The following is a 24851-nucleotide window of genomic DNA, read 5'->3' as shown; positions in this document are numbered from 1 at the left end:
ATTTCACTACCTAATATTAGTGTATAAGCACTGAGTATTTCCCAATTCTACTCCCCTACATCTCAGAGGCAAATATTGTATTTTTGCTTCACTACTTTGTCTGACAGCTATAATTGCCCTTCACATTACAATTTTTAATTCACTCCCAGTCCACTGAAAACCATGGATTTCCAAATGTGTTGATTTTGAACCTTAATCGTCTTCTTTGTCTTCTCGAATTCCTTCTTCAGCTAAACAAACTCTTTAAAAACCCTCTTGGATTAGGTGGAAAATGCAGAAAACAGTTTTTCTGTCATTGTGAAAAGTTGACTTTTTAAAAACATGTGCTTCTGACTGGACAGTGATGCTACAAACAAATAATGATCTTATAAAATAAAATGCTGCAGATCAAACTAGCAAAATATGTAAAGCCAAAATGAAGTAAACCTCAAACATGTATGGAAGAAAAATGCATTGTTCACATACAGTTGCGGAAAAAATTATTAGACCATCAAAAGTCATCAAAAACAATGGTTATGCAATCAAGTACTAACTCCTGTGTGTATCATGTGACTAAAACAGGCAGAAAAGAAAACATGGAATGCCTAAAAGCACTGTTTTTGTCAGTACAATGCCATAGCTATTGATGTAAGAACTGAAGTGTTTTTGGTTATTATCAGGAAAACCATGGAAAATGGACAGATATCAGCTCTGAAATTAAACTCTTATGAGCTATTTTTGTTGTTATCATTATATTTGTCCAAACAAATGTCCCTTTAGTTGTACCAGGCATTAAAATGAACAAGAAAATGAAGAAAACAAGGGGTGGTCTAATAATTTTTTCCCTGACTGTAAATGTAGGAGCAATAATTAATTAAAAAAAAAAAGTTTTAGAAGAGGGACCATTTTACTGCACAATGATGTCTTTCATGGTTTCAGTACTTTTTTGCTGATAATACTTTTACTGTAAATGCAGAAATTTTTGCCAGTATGGATCAATGATCTCTAAACACCTTCTCCATCTTGCATTTTACAGAGATGCATATTAAAACTCTGCAAAAATCAGAGGTAAAGAATCAACCAACACAGGAAAATTCCCTTAAACTGTAGATATATGGTGTCCGCTATCGGGGTATGAAGAGAACCAAACATCCCCTAGGATAAATTTAATCTGTTCCCAAATGCCCAAACATGTTCTTCACCTTCTATTTCACGACATGTCGTCATGTGACTTTTTTTTTTTTTTTTAATTCCTGCTTTTATCGTCTCGTCATCTGATCATTTACTCCAGATTTTCCCTCTCGTTGTATGAATTTCATACTTGCATTGTAATTAGGTGTTCCATGAGGCCTTTTGTGAGGACACTAATAAACATGTGCGCCTGATATTGTGTCAGTGCATCACAATTCATGACTCATCTCTTTTATTTCCAGGAAAATACAAAAAAAAAGGAAAGAAAAAAAATAGCTGAGTACAGATGGCAAGCACGTAGGGTCATGCAATACTGTAGCATCTCAGACCTCACAGTGAATGCAGCTCCTGCCAATGCGGTTGCTTCAAATTTCAGCATGTTGTACTGCACTACAGACCACTGGCTTCCCATAGAGACCACCTGGGCAGAGGTCTAGTCGGGTGCATGTCTGCAGTTGACAACGTACGTGTGTGTGAAAGAACAAGGCGGATGGAAAGAGAGGGAAATGACAGACAGCTTGGCGTGGGCTGTCAGCTGCCACTCGATTCCCATTATGACCTCTCTTGTATCCAGTCCCCGTTTTGGCGGTTTCTCCAAACTCCTGCACGCCTCAGGTACTGTTTTTAAGGCCAGCTGAATGTCCATCTGACAGAGAGACTGCAAAGCAAAAGCCAGGAGAGAAAGCAGAAATGAAGCGAAGGCCCATTTCCCACGTTGTTCTTGGCTCCTGTCTGCCCCCGAAGACTTAAGCGAACACTTCCAAAACAAAGAGATTGTCTGTGTAGGTGCCCAAACAGCCAACCCACACATATACGTGCACAGAAAGAGACGCACTCACACGCTGAGACATTAAAAAAAAAAAAAAAAAAAAATGTTATTCTAATTCCTTCTAAGTGGCTATTTAAGCAGCTGTTTTCTGTAAACACTGGCTCGGACAGCAGAGTCTGGACATTTGGTTTTAGATCATTCTCAATTATATCATAATTACTCGGACTCGCTCTGGTTGTCAGCAAAAGCACCCAGAAAATATAGCTGTGAATCGCTGCCCCTCTGCCAGCACAAACAGCCGGCCCGCTAATCCCAGTGAGGCTCTGTGAAAATGGACTGTGACGGGATATTGTCGAAACATGGCGGGGTCACGAGGGATGGCGTTGGAGCCACACGAGGGGAAAGACGCCTTTTTTTTCTTCTTTTTTTTTTTTACCGGTCATAGTCTCACCTCCCTATCTGACCTGTTCAAAGTATGTGCTCATTGACCGGCTTAGCAGTTATATCCTCATAGGTCACAGCAATGCTCAATGAAATGTGAGAAAACCATTACTGAAAATTATCATCAGGGTGGAAGTAGGAGGTCAGGGTGTGGTCCTGTAGGAGCCGACTTGTGCCAGTTACACACTGACCTTTTCGCACACGTTTAACCTTTTATAGCTGTCGACTCGTTTTATGACTTGATCCTCTCAGCGGGAAATGTGGACGGTTAACTTGGATGTCTTAACTAATGAGCCAGAGTCATTATTTGGGGATTACATCCAACAGGTGCACCCCGCTTAACAAAACTCCGGCCTTGTCTGTATTGTAGCCATAAGTCTGCGGCTGCTTTGCTCATACGTTCATGTTGACTTTGCAGATCCGTTGTTTATTAAAAGCTGAAGTAATGGTTATTTCAAGAGGGTGGCCATCAGCTTGTTAACATGTAATTCATTTCTGCGTGCTTGACCTCTCCGCCTCCGGGGTTGGGTTGATGCTTGGAAGAGTAATAGTGCCAAATTTGGCAGCAGGACGGCAGAACTTGAATCCAACAACAAGAATACAGCCAACTGTTAGTCCACCCCTACTTGATCAAAATGACAGCCAGACGCTGCTTGACAATGGCTGAGCAAGTGTTTGGGATCGGCCAGTGTTTTTCACAGCTGATATAGATAGTGATTTGTAATCAAGCAGACCCATAACCAGGATTTGGAACCAATATACCCTTCTAGTAAACATGAACAATACTGATGCCAATTCCATCAGTTGTAGATAGTATATAAAGCTTTGTTGATTTGTGTTTGGATTGTGTTTATCTTGATTTTGCACTTCTTTGCTCTTTTGTGCTTTGGACTTTGCTGCTGTAAACCTGGAATTTCCCCTTATGGGACTAATAAAGGCTTATCTTATCTTCATTCATTCATTCTCTGAACCCGCTTTATCCTCACTAGGGTCACGGGGGTCGCCTGGAGCCTATCCCAGCTACATAGGGGCGAAGGCGGGGTACACCCTGGACAAGTCGCCAGTCCATCACAGGGCTGAACATATAGAGACAAACAATCACTCTCACATTCACACCTATGGGCAATTTAGATTAACCAATTAACCTATTAGTGCATGTCTTTGGATGGTGGGAGGAAGCCGGAGTACCCGGAGAGAACCCACGCAGACACGGGGAGAACATGCAAACTCCACACAGAAAGGTCCCCCCCCATCGACTGGTGTTGGAATCGAACCCAGGACCTGCTTGCTGTGAGGCACGAGTGCTAACCACTGCACCACCGTATCTTATCTTATCTTATCTTATCTTATCTTATCTTATCTTATCTTATCTTATCTTATCTTATCTTATCTTATCTTATCTTATCTCACATTGAACTGGAGGAATTATAAATAAGAACTAGTTGTCTTTTGTCATATTTTCACTTGTGATATTACACAGTATGTGTAACCAGTCATTGGCTGCATGAAACCAACAGTTGCACATTTTAGAATGAATTTATTGTCAGAAAAGTAGCAGTGATGGTATTGGGAAAAAAAGGGGAGAAAAAAGCATATTAAGTATTATTGGATCAGATAATTTGCCAATAATAAATCAACCTCAAGTGCTCTGTTTGAATCCGTGTATCATTTGTTCTTTTTATATTCGATTGAGAATTCACAATCAGAAAACGAAAAAATGACTCATTTCATTATTCATGTACAAATCAAAATCAAAAAATTGTTGTTTTTTATTCTTTTGATGGCACACACAAATTAAGAATTGGAAATAAGTAAATGGACCAAATGTTGGGTTTCATGTTGACATTTTTGATATCCGATTTGGTATCAAAGTTACTTCTGGGCATAAGCCAGACAACACTTTTGTCAATTGTTTTTTCCGCTTCATCCATGGCCCATTTTTATCTCTGATGCAGATAAAAATCATTCAGCAATACAAGAATTAAATTAATACATATGCAAATTGATAGATTGGTTGACACTTCTGCCATGTTATTCTTCGGACTTTTACCTCTGCAAGTTCTGTAGGTTCAGAATTAGAGATAGTTGAAGCTCCTTGTGCAGCACACTACAGTTCTCTTAACTAAACTCACTCATTAAAAAAAAATAAAAAAATAAACTCACAATAATGCCTATAAATCCAAATCACACTAACCCCATCCTGCTGGTCTGATCCAGTGCCCTGTTACCAGTTTGATGGATGGTTTAGCCATCATGTGACAGCAGGTGTATTTAACCCATGAAGACCCAGTGCTACTTGTGTGGCAGTTCCCAAAAGTATTTTTCTTGCTATTTTAACCTTTCTTAAGTGATTTATCACTATTTATTCAAAATTATCTTGTGAATTTTGCTGTTTTTCAGTGAAAATCAGGCATTTTATTACATTTATTCACTGATAATGCAGATGATCATAAAAAGCTCAAATTAAAGTTGAGGCTTACTATATCAAAAAACAGAAAAAAACTAAAGAAAAAGTAACTTTTTCAGCAAAATATATCACTAACTGAACATAAATCCGGTGTATTCATCCACTGTCATTGATCCAACTCCATAGGTTTTCCTGGTGAATCAATGTTGTATAAAATGATGTTTCCACGGTAACTACTGAGCCTCTGATCATCCAAATGGGTCACATCTGATGACCATGAAAAGATGACAAACTGCATTTTACACCAATTATTTACCTATATTGATAGAATTAGTGGATCTACAGGTATTAAACATTTTAGATCAGTAGACAGTTTTGGTTGTCTGCAGCTGTTTGGGTCCTTATGGGTTAAGGCACCAGTAGCGTTTGAGGCTAGGGTTGACCAAAGCATTCCGCTGCACCAAAGACATGTCACTTTCTTTTTTTCCTCGTGTCGCTTCCTCTTCTGCTCATGTTCTAAAGAGTGTACAAAGAGAACCACTCTGCCACTCTCTTTCTCCTTCTGTCTGCCTTCTTTCTTCATGCAGTGCCACTGACTGTGTGTGATCTGGAGGTGTGACACTTTCCCAGTAGCCCGCAGGTATCTGTTTCCCAGGCGGGATCCTTCCCTGGCACGACGCCCACACCCATACCTGTCTACGAGTGCACGACAGAGGGTCTCCTCCTCCTCCCCTGCTGCCCCCTCCACACCAGAGGAGGCCTCGGGGGCCAGAGGTGCCCTGACACATCTCACTTTTTCATCTTTGTTTGTGGAAGCAGCAACAAACCCTGACTTATCTGTAAACTGTGATTGTGTTTTAGATCTTCATGAGACAGCCTTTTTGCTTCGTATGTATTTTCAGTCATGTGTCATTTCCCTGATTTATTTGCATGGTTAATAGCATAAAAAATGTAATTCTAAACACTTTGTAATAGTGCACTAACATTCTTAGTCTTTGCTGTCATTTCACTCAATTTTATCTAAATAGTGACAACATTTTATGTAATTTCCCCACAGTAAGGCCTGAAAACCGGACCAAAGAAAAAAAGAATGGGAAAAAGATGTGGGAAGGACAACTACTGCATCTGATGAATGTAAAATTAGTTAACTTTGGTGCCATCTAGTGGCTCAATCTAAAAAAAAAACCCCCACAAAACTCTAGAATAGAGCAGTTTAGACTAGTGCGGTGGTTCCCAACCTTTTTTGGCTCCAGACCCCAGACATTCAAAACAGACACTTTTTTTTTGTTGTTGTTAAAATTACTTTGTTTTGATCGTGTAATAGTTTGCTATACTACATTGCAAATAAACTGTAATTTTAGATGACATTCAGGCTATATAATGTATATAATGTATATTATAACTATAAATTATGAAAGAGCTGCAGCATCTGAAACCAACCACAATGAACATTTGACAGATAAACAGAACCACAGATAAACAGTACCACAGTGCTTCAGTTTCAGACTCAGAGTTTGGCATGTCTTTTATGGATTGTGATTGTCTCTCTCAATTCACCATATATTTCCTATTAGTTGCTAATTTTTTTTTTTTTAAATTTTTTAATTTTTTTTAATTTTTGTCAATTACTAGAAATTTCAGGTGACCCCATTTGCATTCCAGGTGACCCCATGTGGGGTCCTGACCCCAAGGTTGAAAAACACTGGACTAGTGGTTCTCAAACTGTGGGGTGGGCCCCCTAGGGAAGGCACAAAGGCTTGCTGGGGGGGGGCGCATGGGACCACTCCTGGGTATTTTCTTTTTTCTTTCTTCAGATTAGAACATGTAACAGGTGGAACTAATGTTTAAGCGTTGGAGCACCCTTGACTCATTTTAGGGACATACAACAAAACAATCTACTGTCATGGTGATCTGTCACTAGACTAGACAAAGAGTTTAGGTTTGGAGAATGGACAAGGATTTTACCAGAAAAGAAAAATGTGCAATGTTTCTGTTTTTGCACAGTTTGCACTTTAATGTCCTGAGATGTACAATGTAAACAGGCTCATTGCAGCCACTGATATTGTTCAAATGTTCATCTTTTTTACCAAAATGTGTTTGTTGTTCTAAAAAAGGAACTTTATTGTCATAGTTGTAAGATAATTGCGCATTTTCTATTTTTATTTGGAAAAATATGGCCTCATTGAGCAGTCTGGTTGACTTTATTTGTATTGTTTGTGCAAAAATCTAAGTTATTTTTAATTTGAACAAAAAATTATTCAAGGAAAAGCAAAATGTACTGTTACAATATTGATGTTTCTTTCAATAAACCGTATAACTGCACCACTGTTACAATGTTGTTGGGGTTGAGGGGGGCCTGGAGACTTTTCGTCCTCAAAGCGGGGCCCGACAGAAAAAGACTGAGAACCACTGGTTTAGACGATATGAATGTCTAAAATGTATAAATGGTCATTTAATTAAACTGGAATAATTACACATGCTAAAGTGAGCACACATTTAGGTTTTATTTGAATGGACTGACAAATTAAAAATGTTGATCCTGCATTTTCTTGATCTCTATATTGTGGAAATGTCTTTATTTTATTATTTGATGGTTTGGAGACAGTGTTTACTGTAATAATGGGAATTGTCAATGATGAATTGCAGCAGTAAAATATTGTATGAAGAGATTTGATTTCACAGTTTTTGTCTGAAATTTCTGTTCTTTTATTAATAAGCGCAGAAAATATAACTGCAAAATGTTTCTTCTTTTTTGCTCCTTTTCATATATAAGCAGATTTTATGACTAAACTAAACTAAACTAAACTAAACTAAACTAAACAAGAACACAAAATTCAGGCCTCAAGTGATGCAATGGAATATAATGCAGTAAGTCTGTACTGTTTGCAAATTTGGTTGCATCTCTGTATAAAATTCTAATGGTTTTCCCCAATAAAAATCCTGTGTTTCTTCCGTGTTTTTACTGAAGGGGACACATTTCCTTCCCACCCTGTGAAACCTATGTCTGTGAAGGTATTTCAGTCTGGTTGTCTCTCTACCTGTGTACACCTGTAACAATATATGGAATTTCAACAGAGCAAATAAGTCTCTGCCATATCTTGGTCAGTCTCAAACATATGCAGGCCCCTGTCTGTATCTAGATGTGAATTCTGGGATTTTCTAAAAGGTTATGGTTTTGACCTTTTTCCTCAGAACTTTTTCAGACATTTAGGCAGTTGTTGCTCTGAAAAAAATGACAGATTGCCATCCTAGTCTTCTCAATGCCCATATTCTGACTGCTGGAATGTTTTTTACTTATGCCAGAGGTCCAGAATGTTGGTGGTATGACTAGAATGATCAACACAGATTGATTTGAGTTTTTTTTTTTTTTTTGGTCTGTCTGTTTTTTGGTTGTTTTTTTTTTGTACTTGTGTATATTTATTATTTTTTTCTTTTGGTGTTCTGTTTGCCCATTTGATATGTGTGTGATTATGTGGATGTATTTGTGGGGATGCAACCTGGATGGGGGGGGGCAAGTTCACAAATTTTGTAAAAAAAAAAAAAAAAAAAAAAAAAAAAGCCTGAATGATGTCAATGTTGTTGTGGAAAAATGACAAATAAATTGTTAAAAAAAAAAAAAAAAAATCACAGATGCTGCATGACAACATCTGTGAACTCCTGGACCTCCTGACCCAGAGGATGATCTGATCATAAAAAAATGCTATTATTTCTAAAGCTTCCATTTTTATGGCAGTCCCTGTACTCAGTTTTTACCACAGTAACTTCAGATGTGGTTTTTAGACTCATTGTATTGACACTGATATCACAGTCACTCAACCACAAATGACTTCAAGAGAAGTGATGACAGAAACACAAATCAAGAGTCAAGAAACTGATCTATAATATGCATTCAGAACATAGTGGAGTTATTCAGCATGTTAGTTATGCTCTAAGGGGGTGAGGGTGGATTGTCTTGTTAAATTACAGATTAAATTTAAATGAAAGAGTTGGAATAGAAGCAGTTTAATCACATAGGAATAACAGCAGCTTATGTTAGAATGAAAAGTCATGGAGGGTTAAAACTGTTGATCTGACTTATTCTAACTGACAGGAATATTTTCAAGTGTTTTCCACAAAGTCAAGTAAGGACACTGGACCAATATGACCCCAAATATGTCACTTTGCACAGTCTATTTACACTTGGACAGACTATCATTATCCTGCTCAGACACAAATACAACTGTGGTCTGATGTACCTCAATTAGGTCATGTTACTTTGAATAATATCTTGTGCAGTAATTTTAATAAAATAGCAGAAGTTGTCTAGACTTAAATTTATCAGTTTGTAATTGTAAACATTGTTATAAAGTATAGGTTATTTGACACATTATTAACCCATAAAGACCCAAACAGCCACCGGTGACTAAAAGCATCTACTGATCTAAACTATCTAATAACTACTGATCCACTAATTCTATCAATATATGCAAATAATTACAATAAAATGCAGTTTCTCAGCTTTAAATCACAATCAGATATGACCCATTTGGACGTTCAGAGGCTCCGTAGTGAACGTAGAAACACCATCATCATCAACGACAGTGGATAGAGACACTGGTTTTTACAATCAGTTATTGATATCTTTGCTGAAAAAGCCACTTTTCATTCAGTTATTTTCTGTTTCTGATATAATAACCTTTGAATTTACTCTTGAGTTTTTAAGATAAGGTAGATAAGATTTTATTGATCCCAACATGGGGAAATTTCACAGTTGACAGCAGCAACATACAACACATCAGTGCAAAAAACAGGCAAAAAAAAAAAAAAAAAACACAAGTGAGAATGAAACATAAAGGAAAATGAGAAATTTGGTATTTATACAGATAAATATATATATAAATAGAGAATTTAGAATTAAACGTTCTTAAAATTTAAATTTGAAATGGTATTTACATATTTACATTATTTACATTGTAGTTGCACAATGAACAAGTATATGATTTTGAATTAAATATGTAAATATAGATAATTTGCATTGGAAAAATGCATAATACAGAGGATAATATTATCGTAAACAGTGAAATCACTTAAAAATTATTAAATATAGAGGAAAAAAAATCATTTGGGAACTGTTACAAAAGTAGCACTGGGTCTTTAGGGGTTAATTATAAAGGTAACATCAAATAATCGAATATGTTGTCTAACTGTACTTCAGACATTATACTCTTATGCTATTTCAAACAGATAAATAATGAGGACTCTTTGGTTTAACCCTCAGAGACTTTAAGCAAACTAGAACAGGTATCTGACTAGTTCATGTATTTTTTCTGAAGTAGGTTACACAGGTGTGATTCATATGATTCAGGAAAACCTCAGTGTTTGTGATTTGTTTAATGTCACAGTTTTACATTTGCTTTGTCTGAGAATAAATGACTTGATGTGCAAAAGGAAAAAAAAAATTACTGTAAAAGTGTGATATTTTTAATGTGCAGCCTGTACAGGGTGGGGAAGCAAAATTTACAATATTTTGAGGCAGGGGTTGAAAGACAGTGTATGACCAGTTAGTTTATTGAAAGTCATGAGAATTTATTTGCCACAAGAAAATTGACATAATAGAAAATGTTTTTATTCTATGTGTCCTCCTTCTTTCTCAATAACTGCCTTCACACGCTTCCTGAAACTTGCGCAAGTGTTCCTCAAATATTCAGGTGACAACTTCTCCCATTCTTCTTTAATAGTATCTTCCAGACTTTCTCGTAATAGTTTTGCTCATAGTCATTCTCTTCTTTCCATTATAAACAGTCTTTATGGACACTCCAACTATTTTTGAAATCTCCTTTGGTGTGACGAGTGCATTCAGCAAATCACACACTCTTTGACGTTTGCTTTCCTGATTACTCATATGGGCAAAAGTTTCTGAAAAGGTATGGATAATAGTGTTAGGTATGATTATGACATCAATATATGTTTGGTTTCAAAACAATTGACGTAGTGCCTGCTGAGAAAAAACAACTAAATGTTCATTGTAAATTTTGCTTCCCCACCCCGTAGGATATTTTCTTATTATTTAGAAAGCTAAACATAGATGTCATAGGCTTCCAAATTAATTATTTTCCATTTGTACATTTCCTACACAAGCTCCATTCATTTATTGACTCAAACTGAGAATCAAGGCAGCACAGCGTTAAGGTCTGAACACACTGTTGCTTAAGAAATGAGAAATTATTAATCGCATTTGATATCGAGTTAAATAACTTGTTACCAGCTAAATCTTCAGTGTAATCCTATTAATCGCTGCAGTAATTATCCAGTGGAAGGCTCTTACTCATTTGCTTCGTTGAGTTGGCTGGACTGTGTATATCATTAACCAATAATCTTAATCCTATTTTAAATATTCAGTGCTTATAAAAGGTGGAAACTAAAGTCATGCAGCGCTTAGAAGGTTCAGTTATACAAAAACCTCATAGCAGCTTTACATATTAAATATTATTCATAAAGAAACTCTATAGAAAATATGACAACATCATGTGATTCAGATTAGTCATAACTGTTCATCAAATGACGTGATTGTACTTTGACATCAGATTACTCAAGAAGATTAAAGATTATGATGTGGACGATAAAATGAGATCAGATCAATGTCCAGTACAACGTGGTGTGGAGTGTCCCACTGTGTGTGTTTATATAGCGAGGCCTGAATAACTCTGAACAACTAAATCTAACGGAATAACATAATAGTTTTACTCATTCAGAGTGAATTGTGTCTATAAAGTAATGTCTGTGGTTTACATGAGATAAAATACCTACAGTATACATGGTTCATTTGAGAAAACAGGTCCGGAGGATTTCATTTGATCCAGGATCTTAATGTGGGTTCAGAAAGAATCTCCTCAAACAGCCTCCAAATGTGTAGGATCTAAAAAAAAAAAAAAAGAATGGTTCATATTAAATCTACATCATTATCCCAAAACACTAAACAGCTCCCAAATTAAAGTCTGAGAGTCGTGCATCTGGCTCTGATGAACTATTGGCAGACGCATTAGTCGTGGGGAAACTGTTAAAGTATGGTCTTATTCAAGCTATTTCACAAATGAATAAAAACTCTGAAAAGGCTCCAGTATATGATAAAATATATAAGGACAAAATGTTGGTCTTGTGTGAATATGTTGTGAATTATATGCAACATGGGCCAACACATACATATGATGGTTTACCCTTAAAGTTTTCACTCCTCTGTTTACGACAGCCTCTTTGAACTGATTTTTTTTTATAGCTTTATATTAAACTTTGCGTCATGGTGAGGCCTGTATGTGTTATTCTGAAAGAAGCCTCAGTGGGTTTGAATAAGTTAGTTTCTGAGCTAATACATATATATATATATATATATAAACACATAACAAATGACATAAAAGTAAAATAACCTAAATGGTACAAAAACTACCAAAAGGAGACTTGAGAGTTTGTTTTTCTTTTCTTTTCTATCCACAAAGACCCTGAATTATTATTTGTTTCAACTGTTGAAGTGATTTATCATCATTTATTACAATATTATTATAAATCCTCTGTATTTTTCAGTGACAACAAGGTATTTGTGAGGGTGACTATAAAAAAAACAAAACAAAACAGATAAATCTAAAAAATTTTGACATTTTCAGCAAAATATATCCTTACCTCAACATAAAAACAGGTGTCTACAACCAATATCATGTTAAACTACATGGGTTCTATTTCTGAATCTATGCAGAAAATGAAGGTGATATCTGATGATCATGAAAAAAAATCTATCTATCTATCTATCTATCTATCTATCTATCTATCTATCTATCTATCTATCTATCTATCTATCTATCTATCTATCTATCTATCTATCTATCTATCTATCAGTATTTTGATGGCAGTTAAAATTCAAGTATACATGGTGATGCTGTGGCAGGTCATATGGCAGTTTAGTACATTTGGGAAAGTATCATATCTCTACTTTGGGATCTGAACTGAAAATATTTTACAAGACTTTATTAACCCATAAGGATCCAAACAGCCATTGGCAACGAACGCGTCTACTGATCTAAAATGTTTAATACTTGTTGATCCATTAATTCTATCAATACATGCAAATAATTGGTGTAAAATACAGTTTGTTATCTTTTCATGGTCATCACATATGACCCATTTGGATGTTCGGTGGCTCTGTAGTTACCATGGAAACGCTGTAATTTTCTACAACACCGATCCACCAGTAAAACCCATGGAGTTCGATAAATTACAGTGGATGGAGGCACTTGATTTTATTTTCAGTTAATGATATCTTTGCTGAGAAATAACTTTTTTTTCAGTTTTCTCTGTTTTTGATATAATAACCAATGAATTTACTCTGAGCTTTTATGAACATCTACATCAGGGGTGTCAAACTCATTTGTTCCAGGGGCCGCAGACCAGTAAAGTAATAGCATCATAACCTATAAATAATGACAACTTTTTCTCTTTGTTGTACTGCAATAAAAAACATTAAATTGCTTATTATATTATTTAGTAACAAGCATAATATTGTTAAAAATTTGGAGTTTGAAACTAAAATAAGGCCAGTTTCTCATTCAGTTTCTCATTTGTCCAGGTCATTGTTCTTCTTGGTAGTTCTTTGAGGTTCAATTGGACAAGTGTTGCTTCAAAAAAGCAACACTAGTCCAGACAAACCTAGAACTAGAAAAATTGAGTTGTCACTATTTATAGGTTATTATGTTGTTATTTTACTTTAGATCATATTAGTCTGTATGTGGAACATGAACTAAAATGAGTTTGACATCATTGATTGTTAATATCTTCGGTGTAATTTTTGCACTTTGCAAATTCATCCCATGGGCCAGATTGGACCTTTTGGCGGGTGGGTTTTGGCCCCCGGGCCGCATGTTTGAGACCCCTGATCTACATAATCAGTGAATAAAATATAGGAAAATACATGATTTACATTGAAAACAAAATGCTAAATACTGATGATACTATTACAATAAATGGTGATAAATCACTTAAGAAAGGTTAACTATAGAGAAAAATTCATTTGGGAACTGACACAAAAGTAGGACTGGGTCTTAATGGGTTCAACAACAGACTTAATATTAATTTTCCTCTCAAATTGGCTCCACAAACAGCCAACTTTAGGTCCCTGGCAGAAAAAAATCCTTATAATCTTTTTTTTTTTCTCCAGATAAATAGCAGTAGCTTACGACAGGTCTGTTACGTTTCATTGTGGCTCCATGTGACTACTACTCAGTTCAGAATTCCCCTTAACTTTTATTCTTTTTACCTTTGACCTAGAAACAATATTGACGCATACGTCAGACTGTTGCGCCAGATCTCGCGATAATTCCAGAGTATAAATAAAGCTCACGTACTCTCATACAGCAGTTATCAGTCAGCTCTTACAGCGTTAGGAACAGAAGTAACGTTAAAGGTAAGTAATAACTCCTGTCTAGTACTACTTTTAATCTTACTTACAGACCTAGTTGACGCTTTGGTAGTTAAATGAAACTCTATTTAGACTTTTATTGTACACAAGGTATTGTCTTGCGGAAGTAGAAGTCTTAATATCATAAAATGAGTTTAGGTACTAGGTTAATATTAGCTTGTTTGGACGAAAAAAGTTGCCCTGTTTAGTTTTCCTGAATAGAAACGTGACATGTTGTACTTTGCCTCTTTAGGGTTTTGTCAGCAAACATGGCAGCAGTTGAAGTTATCTCAAATCAGGTGAGTTTCATCCACAACAACTAGGTTTCACCTGAAGTAGAGGATTTTTTTTTTTTTTTTTCAATTTAATTTGGTTTACATAGCACTGTAATAGTCTGGATTTGTCACCTAGCTCTGTTACAGTCTAATATCTACACATGTCTCCAAAAAAAAAAAGCACTGGAAACAGCTTTTACCTCTTGTACTTCCTGACAGAATGTAGTGGAGAGGGTGGTCAGTCTTCCCCTGGTGAGCTCCACCTATGGTCTGGTGTCCACTGTGTACTCCAACACCAAGGACACCCACCCTTACATCAGGACAGTTTGTGAGGCTGCGGAGCAAGGGGTCCGTACCATCACCTCAGTGGCCTTCACCACCGCCTCACCCATCCTAGACAAACTGGAACCTCAGAGTAAGAACCCATCTGAACACATCTAAAAGCCAACAGCATACTAACAAGTTTTCTACTTGCACATATACTACACTCTTAAAGACATAGAGCTATTTCTGTGTTGACTTCTTAAGTGATTTACAGTCATATTGTAATATTATCCTCTGTGTTCTGCATTATTCAGTGAAAATCACATTCTACTGTATTTAATTCATTGATTATGTGGATGTTTATAAAAGCTCAGAGTAAATATGAAGGTAATTATAACTTAACAAAGAAAACTGAGAAAAAGTTATCTTTTTCAGCAAAATATATCATTAACTCAACATACAAATAAGTGCCTTAGACCACTGTCATTTAGAATAGAAGTTTGTTATTATCCAGTAAAAACAAATCAATGAAATAGTTTAGCAGCCATAAAAACTTTATCAAATTACATGGGTTTTACAAGTGAATAAATGTTTCCATCTTCGGTACGGAACCTCTGAACATCCATATCTGATGCTGAGAAATTTAATTTTACCTGAATTATGTAAATGTACTAATTAGTCTAGTAGACAAAACTTATCTAGCGTTTTGGATCAGTAGATACTTTTAGTTTCTGATCGCTGTTCTCTCAGTTCTCTGCATTTATTAAAGTACAAATAAAGAAGTAATGTTTTCTATGACCATATTCAACAACTATGAGGCCATTATCTAACCCACAGAAACCTCCTTATCACTTTCTATTGATTGCTAGAAAGGACATAGGAATTGCAATCTTAACATTCTTTGGTTGTTGAAGAATAGTTGATTAATAGAAAATTAAAAAACCTATTGTTGAACCTATTGTCATGCAACAAAACTACAAGGGCTGACACGATAAAGTTTGATTTGATGAGTATTTGTCAAATAAATGTAATTAGTATTTTAATTGTGATTTCCTTATCATTCTAGAACTGCAGAGCAAAATGTGTTTAGATATTTTAAATGGAAGAAAACACCAGTCCAGTGGTTGAAAATTATGTGTAAAGTGACATTTCTGTTCCAGTTTCACAAAGTTGAATGCCATGATTATCACAATACCACAAAAATAACTGCCATCAGCCCAATTACGATAAAGCAAATATAACAAAACTAACGGTGTTGAAATTACTCTAAATGATGTCTCTCAGAACGTGTTCCCTTTTCTATGTCTAAAACGAGAACAAAGTGCCAATATGCTAGTAATATATTTGCAGATAAGCAGCTTGTTAATGGTTAAATTGTTTACCTTCTATAAAACATCACCCAATAATTAATCTGTAGAAACTGTGTCAAAGTTCATTAGATGACAACACAACCAGCGGAAACACTGAGGATAACTCCAAGCTTTACAGTTGAGTCACAAAGCAGGGTGTGAAACAGGAAGTTCAAGTCAGGCTGCTGAACTTTCCCCTAACTTTTTTTTTTTTTTTTTTTTTGTTCACGTCACCCTGATAGGAGACTCGTGAGAATGTGATTTAATACATTTGAGAATAAACAAATGTAATCAAATGTACTCTTGTCTTGTTGTCCACAGTTGCCATTGCCAATGATCTGGCCTGCAAAGGTCTGGACAAGATTGAGAAGACTTTGCCAATTCTTCACCAGCCCTCAGAGCAGGTATGTACGGGTCTGTTACCTCCTTTGTCCAGGTGCCCCTGTTACCTGAGGCATTAAAAGTGTTAACGTTACTAGAAGAACATCAGCTAAAATCTCAACAAAACCAATTGTCAGAAAACGGAACACAATCCAAACAAGCAGTAAACGAGCAAATATCTAAAGCAAGCTAACAGTCCAAGACCAATGTATAGCTACATCATAATACTGGAAGGTCTTAGAGCGTCTGTGTGTGTGTGTGTGTGTATCTGCACAGTTCTGAGAAATTAAGACGGTTTTATCTGGCCAATTTGGTACCTACAGTTGAGGAATAGTTCAATCTCCACATGAAATATCACAGCAAGTTGATTGGACAAATATTTTAGAAGACATTAGTCATTTCGGAATACAATAGCCTTACAATCACTATGCTTGGTTGACCTGAAGCGCAGTACCACGCTGCATGTCTGGAATTTAATAAAGTTAAACACAGGAACAACGCATTTCCTAACTTAAGTCCCTAGATATCAGTATTAATGTGACCTGTGATTTCCCACGGCTCAATGCACTAGTTATGAATAATTTAAGAAACAACAAACCAATGAGACAAACTTTGCAGTGCTAAGCTAACGCTAAGCAGATCCAGCAGTACAAGTATTATTTCTCTTCGCTAAAACTCACTGAATGAGATAAAGAAGGGCAAAAATAAAGTTTGCAATATGAAGCAATGATCATGAATTCTGTCTTAACTTTGCTGTTTTCTGATCAGAACTTGGCTTAAATGAATAAAGCTTCTAGTATTGGCTACCCCATTGTTTTGTGTAACATTGAAATGATTCCAACTGGAAACAAATGGCCCAGGACTTAACAGGTTTAGTCACCTAGCACAATTAGATCTTGTTGGAACATTTGTCTGAGCTAATGTTTCCGTCTGAGGTTCTAAACATGCATGTATCCCTGTTCTTTCCCCCTGCCCAGATTGTGTCCAATGCCAAGGATGTGGTAACAAATGCCAAAGATGTTGTGACAGGCACAGTTTCTGGCGCCAAGGACACAGTGTCCGACACTTTGAACAGCGTCGTGGAAAGGACCCGGGGTGCGGTACAGGATGGCGTGGAGAAGACCAAGGCAGTGGTCAGTGGAAGTGTCAGCACAGTTCTGGAAAGCAGAGTGGCCCAGATGGTCAGCAGCGGTGTGGAAACGGCCCTCAGCACCTCGGAGAACCTGGTGGAGCAGTACCTCCCCCTGACGGAGAACGAGCTGGGTGAGCGAGGCCAAAAAAGTTGTGCAACACTTTAGAACACAAATCCACTCGTGGTCTCATTTACAAAGTGTGATGTAATGGTCACACAAAGATTCTTTTCATTAAGGCTGATCCAGTAGGAGGCTTAAAAAGTGATTTAGAGCTCAAGAATACAATTAAAGAAAACTAAAACTTTAATAGTTCAAAGTGTTTTCATTCCTGTTCCATAAAACATCCTGCAGCCTCATAAAAAAACACTGAATTCTGAATAGTATGAGTTTGAGAAATGTCCGAAATGTAATAAGAATGAAATTTGTCTTCTAGTACAAATGTGTTCAGGGGTTATTAAGAGGCAGCTGGAGGATGTTGTTTATGATGGAATTATTCCAGGAAAACACGACTTATCAGATTATTCTGACAACCCAGATCTACAATAGTGTTCTGTTTTTCTCCATCATTAAAGGACTCCTTGTTTAGAGTTTTGTGATGCTTGTGGAGGCTTAAGATAAACAAGTTTGTACATTGTGTCCGTTTAATGGCTCTATTGACGAGTGAATATTGGAAGGTTGACTGGATTTGGAGCCTTTAACATTCTGACATAGAAGCAGCTCATGTTGGACTCCTCAGCCATCTTTTCATGATACTTAAGCTTTTAATCCATTAATGATTTGTGGCTTCGATGAAAAGACAAGTTCAATTTGCAGCCAGTGTTATGTTTTTTCTTTTTTTTCCCCCAAACTTTGTTTACTTGGAGTTTTGCAGAAATTGGGCAATACACTGTATCATATTTGACAAAACAGAAAATGAATTGCACTTTTTTTTTTATGTATACAAAACAAACCCAAGAACTACACCAACCTTCTCCATTAACACAAAAAAGGCTTGCAAGGTTCACATTTGTTTTTTTTTTTAAACCCCTGATGTGTCAGTGCTGACACATCTGAATTATGTATTTTAAATATTGATAAAAATTCAGTTTGCTCAAAAGGGAAAATTTCAAAATGTGCTCAGAATAGACCTTGTGCTTTCCACAGGTGTCAAACATGCACAGTGCACCTCCTGCCACCTGTGTAATGGAGGACAAAACACAGAGCAGTGAATGAGACTGACTGTCCTTTCTTTGTGACAGAACTGGAAGCTGAAAATGTTCAGCGTTTCCACAACAAAACAAGCTACTATGTGCGCCTGGGCTCCCTTTCCACCAAGCTCCGAAAGCGGGCATACACCAGAGCCGTGGCCAAAATCCATGATGGAAAACAGCGCAGCCTGGAATTCATTTCAGAGCTGAACTCCACGGTTGACCTGGTGGGTCTTCTTATCAGTCATAATATTTACGGTCTCCTCAGCAGTGTGGCTTATGTTGAGCAGATCATTTCTTTGCTTGCATCTGGACGGCAATAAACATCCAGTGTTTGTTCTTCTAGATTGAATATGGAAGAAGGAACATCAACGGAGCGAACCAGATGGTAAACGACAAGCTCAACTCCTTGATGGCATGGAAGTCCAACAGTCCACATGAGGAAAGACATGATGCAGAGGTGAGGAGGTCAAATCAAACTTACAGATAAGACAAGGAAAGAGGACAGTGCACATGCTCTGTACTCTCCCAGGTTGGTTCAGTGTGTTTGTCCTCTCAGGTGATCGAGTCCCGCACCTTGGCCCTGGCTCGTTCCCTCACCCAGCAGCTCCAGACCACCTGCCTGGTACTCGTCTCCGGCCTGCAGGGTCTCCCCAACCACATCCAGCAGGAGGCGCTGTCCGTCAGCCGCTCCGCCTCACAGATCTACGCCAGCTTCAGCACGGCCGACGTGCTGGGAGACCTGCCTGACAGCGTGTTGACCAGCAGCAGAACACACATGGGCAAAATGAAGGAGTCACTGGACCACGTCATGGATTACCTGGTCAATAACACACCCCTCAACTGGCTCGTCGGACCTTTTTACCCCCGGATGGAGCCCAAACCCACGCCTACATGTGCACCCTGCGCCACAGCAAGGCCCTCCAACAGAAGACACCGCCAGAGTCCAACGGAGGTCGAGATGGAGCCGTTGGAATCTGAGCAGCAATAGATGCACATACTGCTAAAATAATCCTATATCCAATTTGTAGAGGAGATTAATCTGTCTTTTTTTCTTTTAATCCATTTTATACTTTTGTAAAATTCAAATCGTCTGTCAACTCTGATTACAGATGTATTTTATTCAGTGAAAACCTAATTGTTTATTTCTACATCTGAACAGTTGACCATTTGTCTTCTTTCCTTTAAAATAAATCAGAATGTTCTTACACCAACAGAATCATGCTTGTATTGACCCTTCTAGTCTTAAACAGTTGCTAACAACCAAAAGTATCTACTGATCTAAAAAGTTAAGTAACCGTTGAATCAGTAATACCATCAATACATAATTCAGGTCAAATTCAGTGTTATCAGATATGACCCATTTAGAGGCTCTGTTTCATTTTGTGCAACGTTGATTCATCAGTAAACCCCATGTGGTGGAAGCTTGTTTTTTAATGACATTTTACTCAAAGTGACTTCTCCCTTTTCTGATCCATTAACCTATGAAGTAATTCTAAGCTTTTATGAACATCTGCACGATCAGTAAATTAAGTACAGGAAATAGGTATAAATAAATACCTGACTTTCACAGAAAAATGCAAACTTCAGAGGATCCAGTATATTATAAATGGTGATAAATCATTTAAGAAGAGTTAAATGTAGAGAAATTAATTTGGAAGTCACTAGAAAAAGAGTTCAAGCTCTTTAACACTTAAAGATACAAACTTTATTTTTGAAACAAGATCAAATTTAATATTTTTAAAAACCCAATAAGACAAAGACTTCATCGCTGGCAACGACTTGAAAGACGATCCATCATTTTCTGAAATCCAAAGTTTAGTTATTAGGAAGCTACCTGACATATTTCTCAGAAGTCTCATGCGCTGGCGTTAATCATCTGAAAATGCAAACTACCTTGAGCTTCTCTATGTGACACCACGCCACATCATCCAGCAAATCCAGGTTCAGTTCTTCCTCTGTTTCTTCAGAGAAGCAGACAGTCTGAGGGAGGGATGTTGTAAAGAGACAAGTTTAACAAGTGATTATGGTGCAGCAGTATGAAACTTAAAATTGAGTACCAGTACATACGTGTCCCTGTGCTGTGGTTAGGCTGATGTATGCCGCAGATCTGGACATGGAACAGGGCAGATCACCGGTGGAGACGACAGACCTGGGACAGGATGAGAGGTGTTTATTAACAGGACACAGTGTAAACCTGGTCTTAATCCACCACTGTTCAAACCCAACGCACCTGAGCTGAGGTCTGGCTGAAGCGTCGTGGTCGCCACTCTTAAGACTTTCACTTCTTTTGATACTGACTGAGGTTCCCCTGCAGGAGTCAAAAGCAACATCAGGTGTCTGAACTGAGCTGCACAACACTTCTACCATCCAGGGGTCCCACAGGGTCTTAAAAAGTCTTCAATTTACAAATCTGAATGCAATACCTTAAAACCGTCTTTAAAAAAAGCATTAGATTTGATAGGTCTTAAGTAATGTTGCCATAAATGTGTTTGCTGTATTGTATTTAAACATGTCTGGGGAAACATCCAAGCTGCAAAGAAAGTAACGTTAGTCAACTCACTTCCACCTGTTCCAACCCGACAATTTATATTGAAATTAGGAACCAATCATCACTAACTTTGCAGCCCCCGGTGAGAAATCACAGAACATTCAGCCCAACACAGAGTCTCAAAGTTTTGCCAGTATGGCTGTGAAATGGGCATTAAATTCTGTTCTAAATAGTCTTAGATTTAACTTGTAGAAACCAGAAGGAACCCTGACCATCAGTACTTGAACCATTTTAGTTCAAGGGCCACATACAGCCGAACGGACAAACTAACAGAAAGGAAGAAAGACAGATCACATGACGAAAATGTTTACACCTACAAACTACACTTCAGAGAAAAAAAAAAAAAAAAAAAAAAAAAAAAAGGGAACAACAAACCTGATATTTAAGAAAAAATAAGTGCAATTTCAGCAACATTCTGCCTCTGCTTCTCATTTTCACTCATGCATTACAACCTTTATTATTATTATTATTGTTATTACTACAACCTTTATTATTGTGCTATTATTTTATTGGTCCGACCCAGTTGAGACAAATTGGTCTGTATGTGGCCCCTGAACTAAAATGAGTTTGACACCCTTGACTCAATTTTTTGTATTTTCAGGGTCATTTTTGCATTTCATAAATTCATCCCATGGGCTGGATTGGAGCCTTTAGTGGGCCAGTTTTGGCCCACGGGCCGTATGTTTAACAACCTAGCCATTACAGTTGACTGTACCTGAAGTTTCCAGTGGTCTTGCTGCCAGTTCTGGTCTTTTTTGCTCCTCTTCCTCCCTACATAAAGTTCAACAAATCCAGAAGAAACTCACAAAAGTAGTAATTAAACATAACCTATACGGAAAACGAGTGTGGGACAAGTTACCAAAATAAGGTAGACTTAATTTGTCTTTGCACATATAAAATATATTAACACAAAATATCTTTGATTATAAACAAGTGGATTTTGTCTTGGCTGATAAAAATATAGATTACATTGAATAGGAATGAATATTAGTTTACTTTGATGAACTGTGATTTATCAGGAAATTATGTTAATGTTTGCTTATGTAATTTTCCCCCTTGATTTATGCAGTATTTTGCCCACTGTCTTCATTTTTTTTCTATATTTTGCTGATTATTTTGTTAATTTCTTTGGGCTTATAGTGCATTTTTGTTAATTTTCCTTTTTTTAAATTTATTTATTTATTTATTTTTTTTAGGAAGAACAAGACAATCTGCAAAATATAGGGGAAAAAAAACAACAAAATGAAGACAATGGGGGGAAAAAAAAAACTGCACAAATAAAAAAAAAAGTACATAAGTAGCCATTAACCATGAATATTTTGGTAGCTCACTTTCATGCATTTCATTCTTTGAACTGCAAGGGAAAAAAAAACAAACAAAAAAACCTGGAAATCAACAGAATTACCTTTTTCCCCAAACACTTGGTTACAATTTTCAATGCATTTGAACCTTGCAATGTGAACCTGGAACTCATATTCCCCTCCAAATCTGTGCAACCTGGTCTCGGTATGTGGAGACACCTGGGCCAACCTACCTTTGAGGTCTTGGCTGAAGACTTTGAGGTAGAGCTGGACCCAACAGGTGGAGAATCAGTCGATTTCACTGCAGATTGAAAAGCACAAAAGCTTCAGATGCAATAATTTTCCACTGTACTTTTAAGCATGAGTTTAATTGTGGGTAAAAACAGCAGAGTCGTGCACCTCTTTTGCTGGGCATCCTCCTGAGGGGCTGTTGGATCTCAAGGGACTCAGTCTGCAGGAGAAAATTTACCTGTTATAACACGACTCACCACTAGATGGCGACATTTTCCCACTTAACCCACTCACCTTCATAGCAATGGACACTTCACCTGCTGAGATTTCCTCTACTTCAATAAAAAAAAAAAAAAAGTTAATTTGTTGGAAGTTTTGTAAAAGATTAACACATGATTTACCAATGCATAACATGGCAAAGTCTCACCGCTGAGTAGGTCTCCCATCAGTGTGTTTTTAAGAGAAGGAGGCATCTTCATCAGCTCCACCTTGAACACTTTGTCAACAGTGGCCAATGTGTTCTCCAGTTTGGCTTCCAGCTCGTTCATGCGCTCCTGTGCTGCAAGGAAACTGTTTAATTCAGGAATAACTCTGCAGGATGGGCGCAGATCATCCTATTTATGGAGCTGAAACGTGCAAACCTTCTTTTTCAAACTGTTGGATGAAGAGGGTGAGTTTGCTCCGACGCATGTCCAGGTCCAAATCACTTTGAGCATCCTTTTTAGTACGTCTCGGCGGCATTTTGTCTGTGCAGGAGTTAATAAAGCACCAATACACGCACCTGCCACAGAGTGAGATTTAATTAAGAGAAACCGGAACCTTCATCATGACTTCTCCAAGAACTATCCAACTTTGCGGAGGGATATAGTAAGCCAAATGTGTGCAAACTAAACGCGGAGTAATATTTCATTAACGTAAAAATAAAATGGGAAAAGTTTAGGTGATACGAAAGATATACTAACTCCAAAAATAATTGTCTAAAAAAATAAAGTGCTGGAAAGGTTACTAAAATAAAATAAAATAGTAAAAGTTTAGATAATATGCAAGTTATACTGTGCAATACACCATTAATTCCAAAATGGTTTTCTAAAATTTGTGATGCTAAGGCTATACTTTCTAGTTTACCATCCCAGTTCCAATAAATAAAATGAATTAAATCAAATAGTTTAATAAAACACAAACACACGCACCTGCTACAGAGGGAGACTTAATTAAGAGAAACCGGAACCTTCATCATGACCTCTCCAAGAACTATTCAACTTTGCGGAGGGATATAGTAATAAGCTAAATGTGTAGAAACTAAACGCGGAGTAATATTTCATTAACGTAAAAATAAAATGGGAAAAGTTTAGGTAACACGAAAGATATACTCACTCCACAAATAATTTACTAAAAAAAAAAAAAGAAAGAAAAAGAAAAAATAATAAAATGCTAGAAAGGTTACTAAAATGAAAGTGAATTGTAAAAGTTTAGATAATATGTTAGATATACTGTACAATACACCAGTAATTCCAAAATGGTTTTCTAAAATTTGTGATGCTAACGCTATCCTTTCTTGTTTACAACCCCAGTTCCAATAAATAAAATGAAATAAATCAAATAGTTTAACAAAACACAAATTCACGCACCTGCTACAGAGGGAGACTTAATTAAGAGAAACCGGAACCGACATCATGACTTCTCCAAGAACTATTCAACTTTGCGGAGGGATACAGTAATAAGCTATATGTGTAGAAACTAAACGCGGAGTAATATTTCATTAACGTAAAAATAAACTGGGAAAAGGTTAGGTAATACGAAAGATATAGTCCCTCCAAAAATAATTAAAAAAAAAAAAAAAAAAAAAGGAAAAAAATAATAAAATGCTAGAAAGGTTACTAAAATGAAAGTGAATTGTAAAAGTTTAGATAATGTTAGATATACTGTACAATACACCAGTAATTCCAAAATGGTTTTCTAAAATTTGTGATGCTA

General features: G+C 36.8%; 2 protein-coding genes across 3 annotated transcripts; one reads left to right on the top strand and one right to left on the bottom strand.

Moving 5' to 3' along the window:
- The first annotated feature begins 2815 nt into the window (after window positions 1–2815).
- On the top strand, window positions 2816–20013 carry plin2 (perilipin 2). 2 transcript variants are annotated; one of them, XM_030162790.1, is made up of 9 exons: window positions 2816–2828; window positions 13004–13011; window positions 14458–14504; window positions 14700–14895; window positions 16415–16497; window positions 17452–17737; window positions 18846–19021; window positions 19141–19254; window positions 19354–20013. In XM_030162790.1, the coding sequence occupies exons 3-9, from the start codon at window positions 14475–14477 to the stop codon at window positions 19783–19785; spliced, it is 1317 nt and encodes a 438-aa protein (XP_030018650.1). In that variant the 5' UTR covers window positions 2816–2828; window positions 13004–13011; window positions 14458–14474; the 3' UTR covers window positions 19786–20013. The 2 variants fall into 2 exon arrangements, with proteins under 2 accessions (XP_030018650.1, XP_030018649.1); XM_030162789.1 differs by lacking the exons at window positions 2816–2828; window positions 13004–13011 and adding an exon at window positions 14161–14211 and having other exon boundaries at window positions 14459–14504.
- A 375-nt stretch (window positions 20014–20388) lies between these two features.
- cdca9 (cell division cycle associated 9) lies at window positions 20389–23771 on the bottom strand. Its single transcript, XM_030161687.1, has 10 exons — window positions 23519–23771; window positions 23305–23436; window positions 23172–23212; window positions 23046–23097; window positions 22880–22947; window positions 22061–22116; window positions 21028–21105; window positions 20865–20946; window positions 20691–20777; window positions 20389–20598 (listed from the first exon to the last, which is right to left on the bottom strand). The coding sequence occupies exons 1-10, from the start codon at window positions 23616–23618 to the stop codon at window positions 20560–20562; spliced, it is 735 nt and encodes a 244-aa protein (XP_030017547.1). The 5' UTR covers window positions 23619–23771; the 3' UTR covers window positions 20389–20559.
- Window positions 23772–24851: the final 1080 nt, after the last annotated feature.

The sequence above is a fragment of the Sphaeramia orbicularis genome, chromosome 18 (genome assembly GCF_902148855.1).
Source record: "Sphaeramia orbicularis chromosome 18, fSphaOr1.1, whole genome shotgun sequence".
Taxonomy (NCBI): domain Eukaryota; kingdom Metazoa; phylum Chordata; class Actinopteri; order Kurtiformes; family Apogonidae; genus Sphaeramia; species Sphaeramia orbicularis.
The sequence above is the reverse complement of the archived record's forward strand: the minus strand, read 5'-3'. Positions and strand labels throughout refer to the sequence as shown.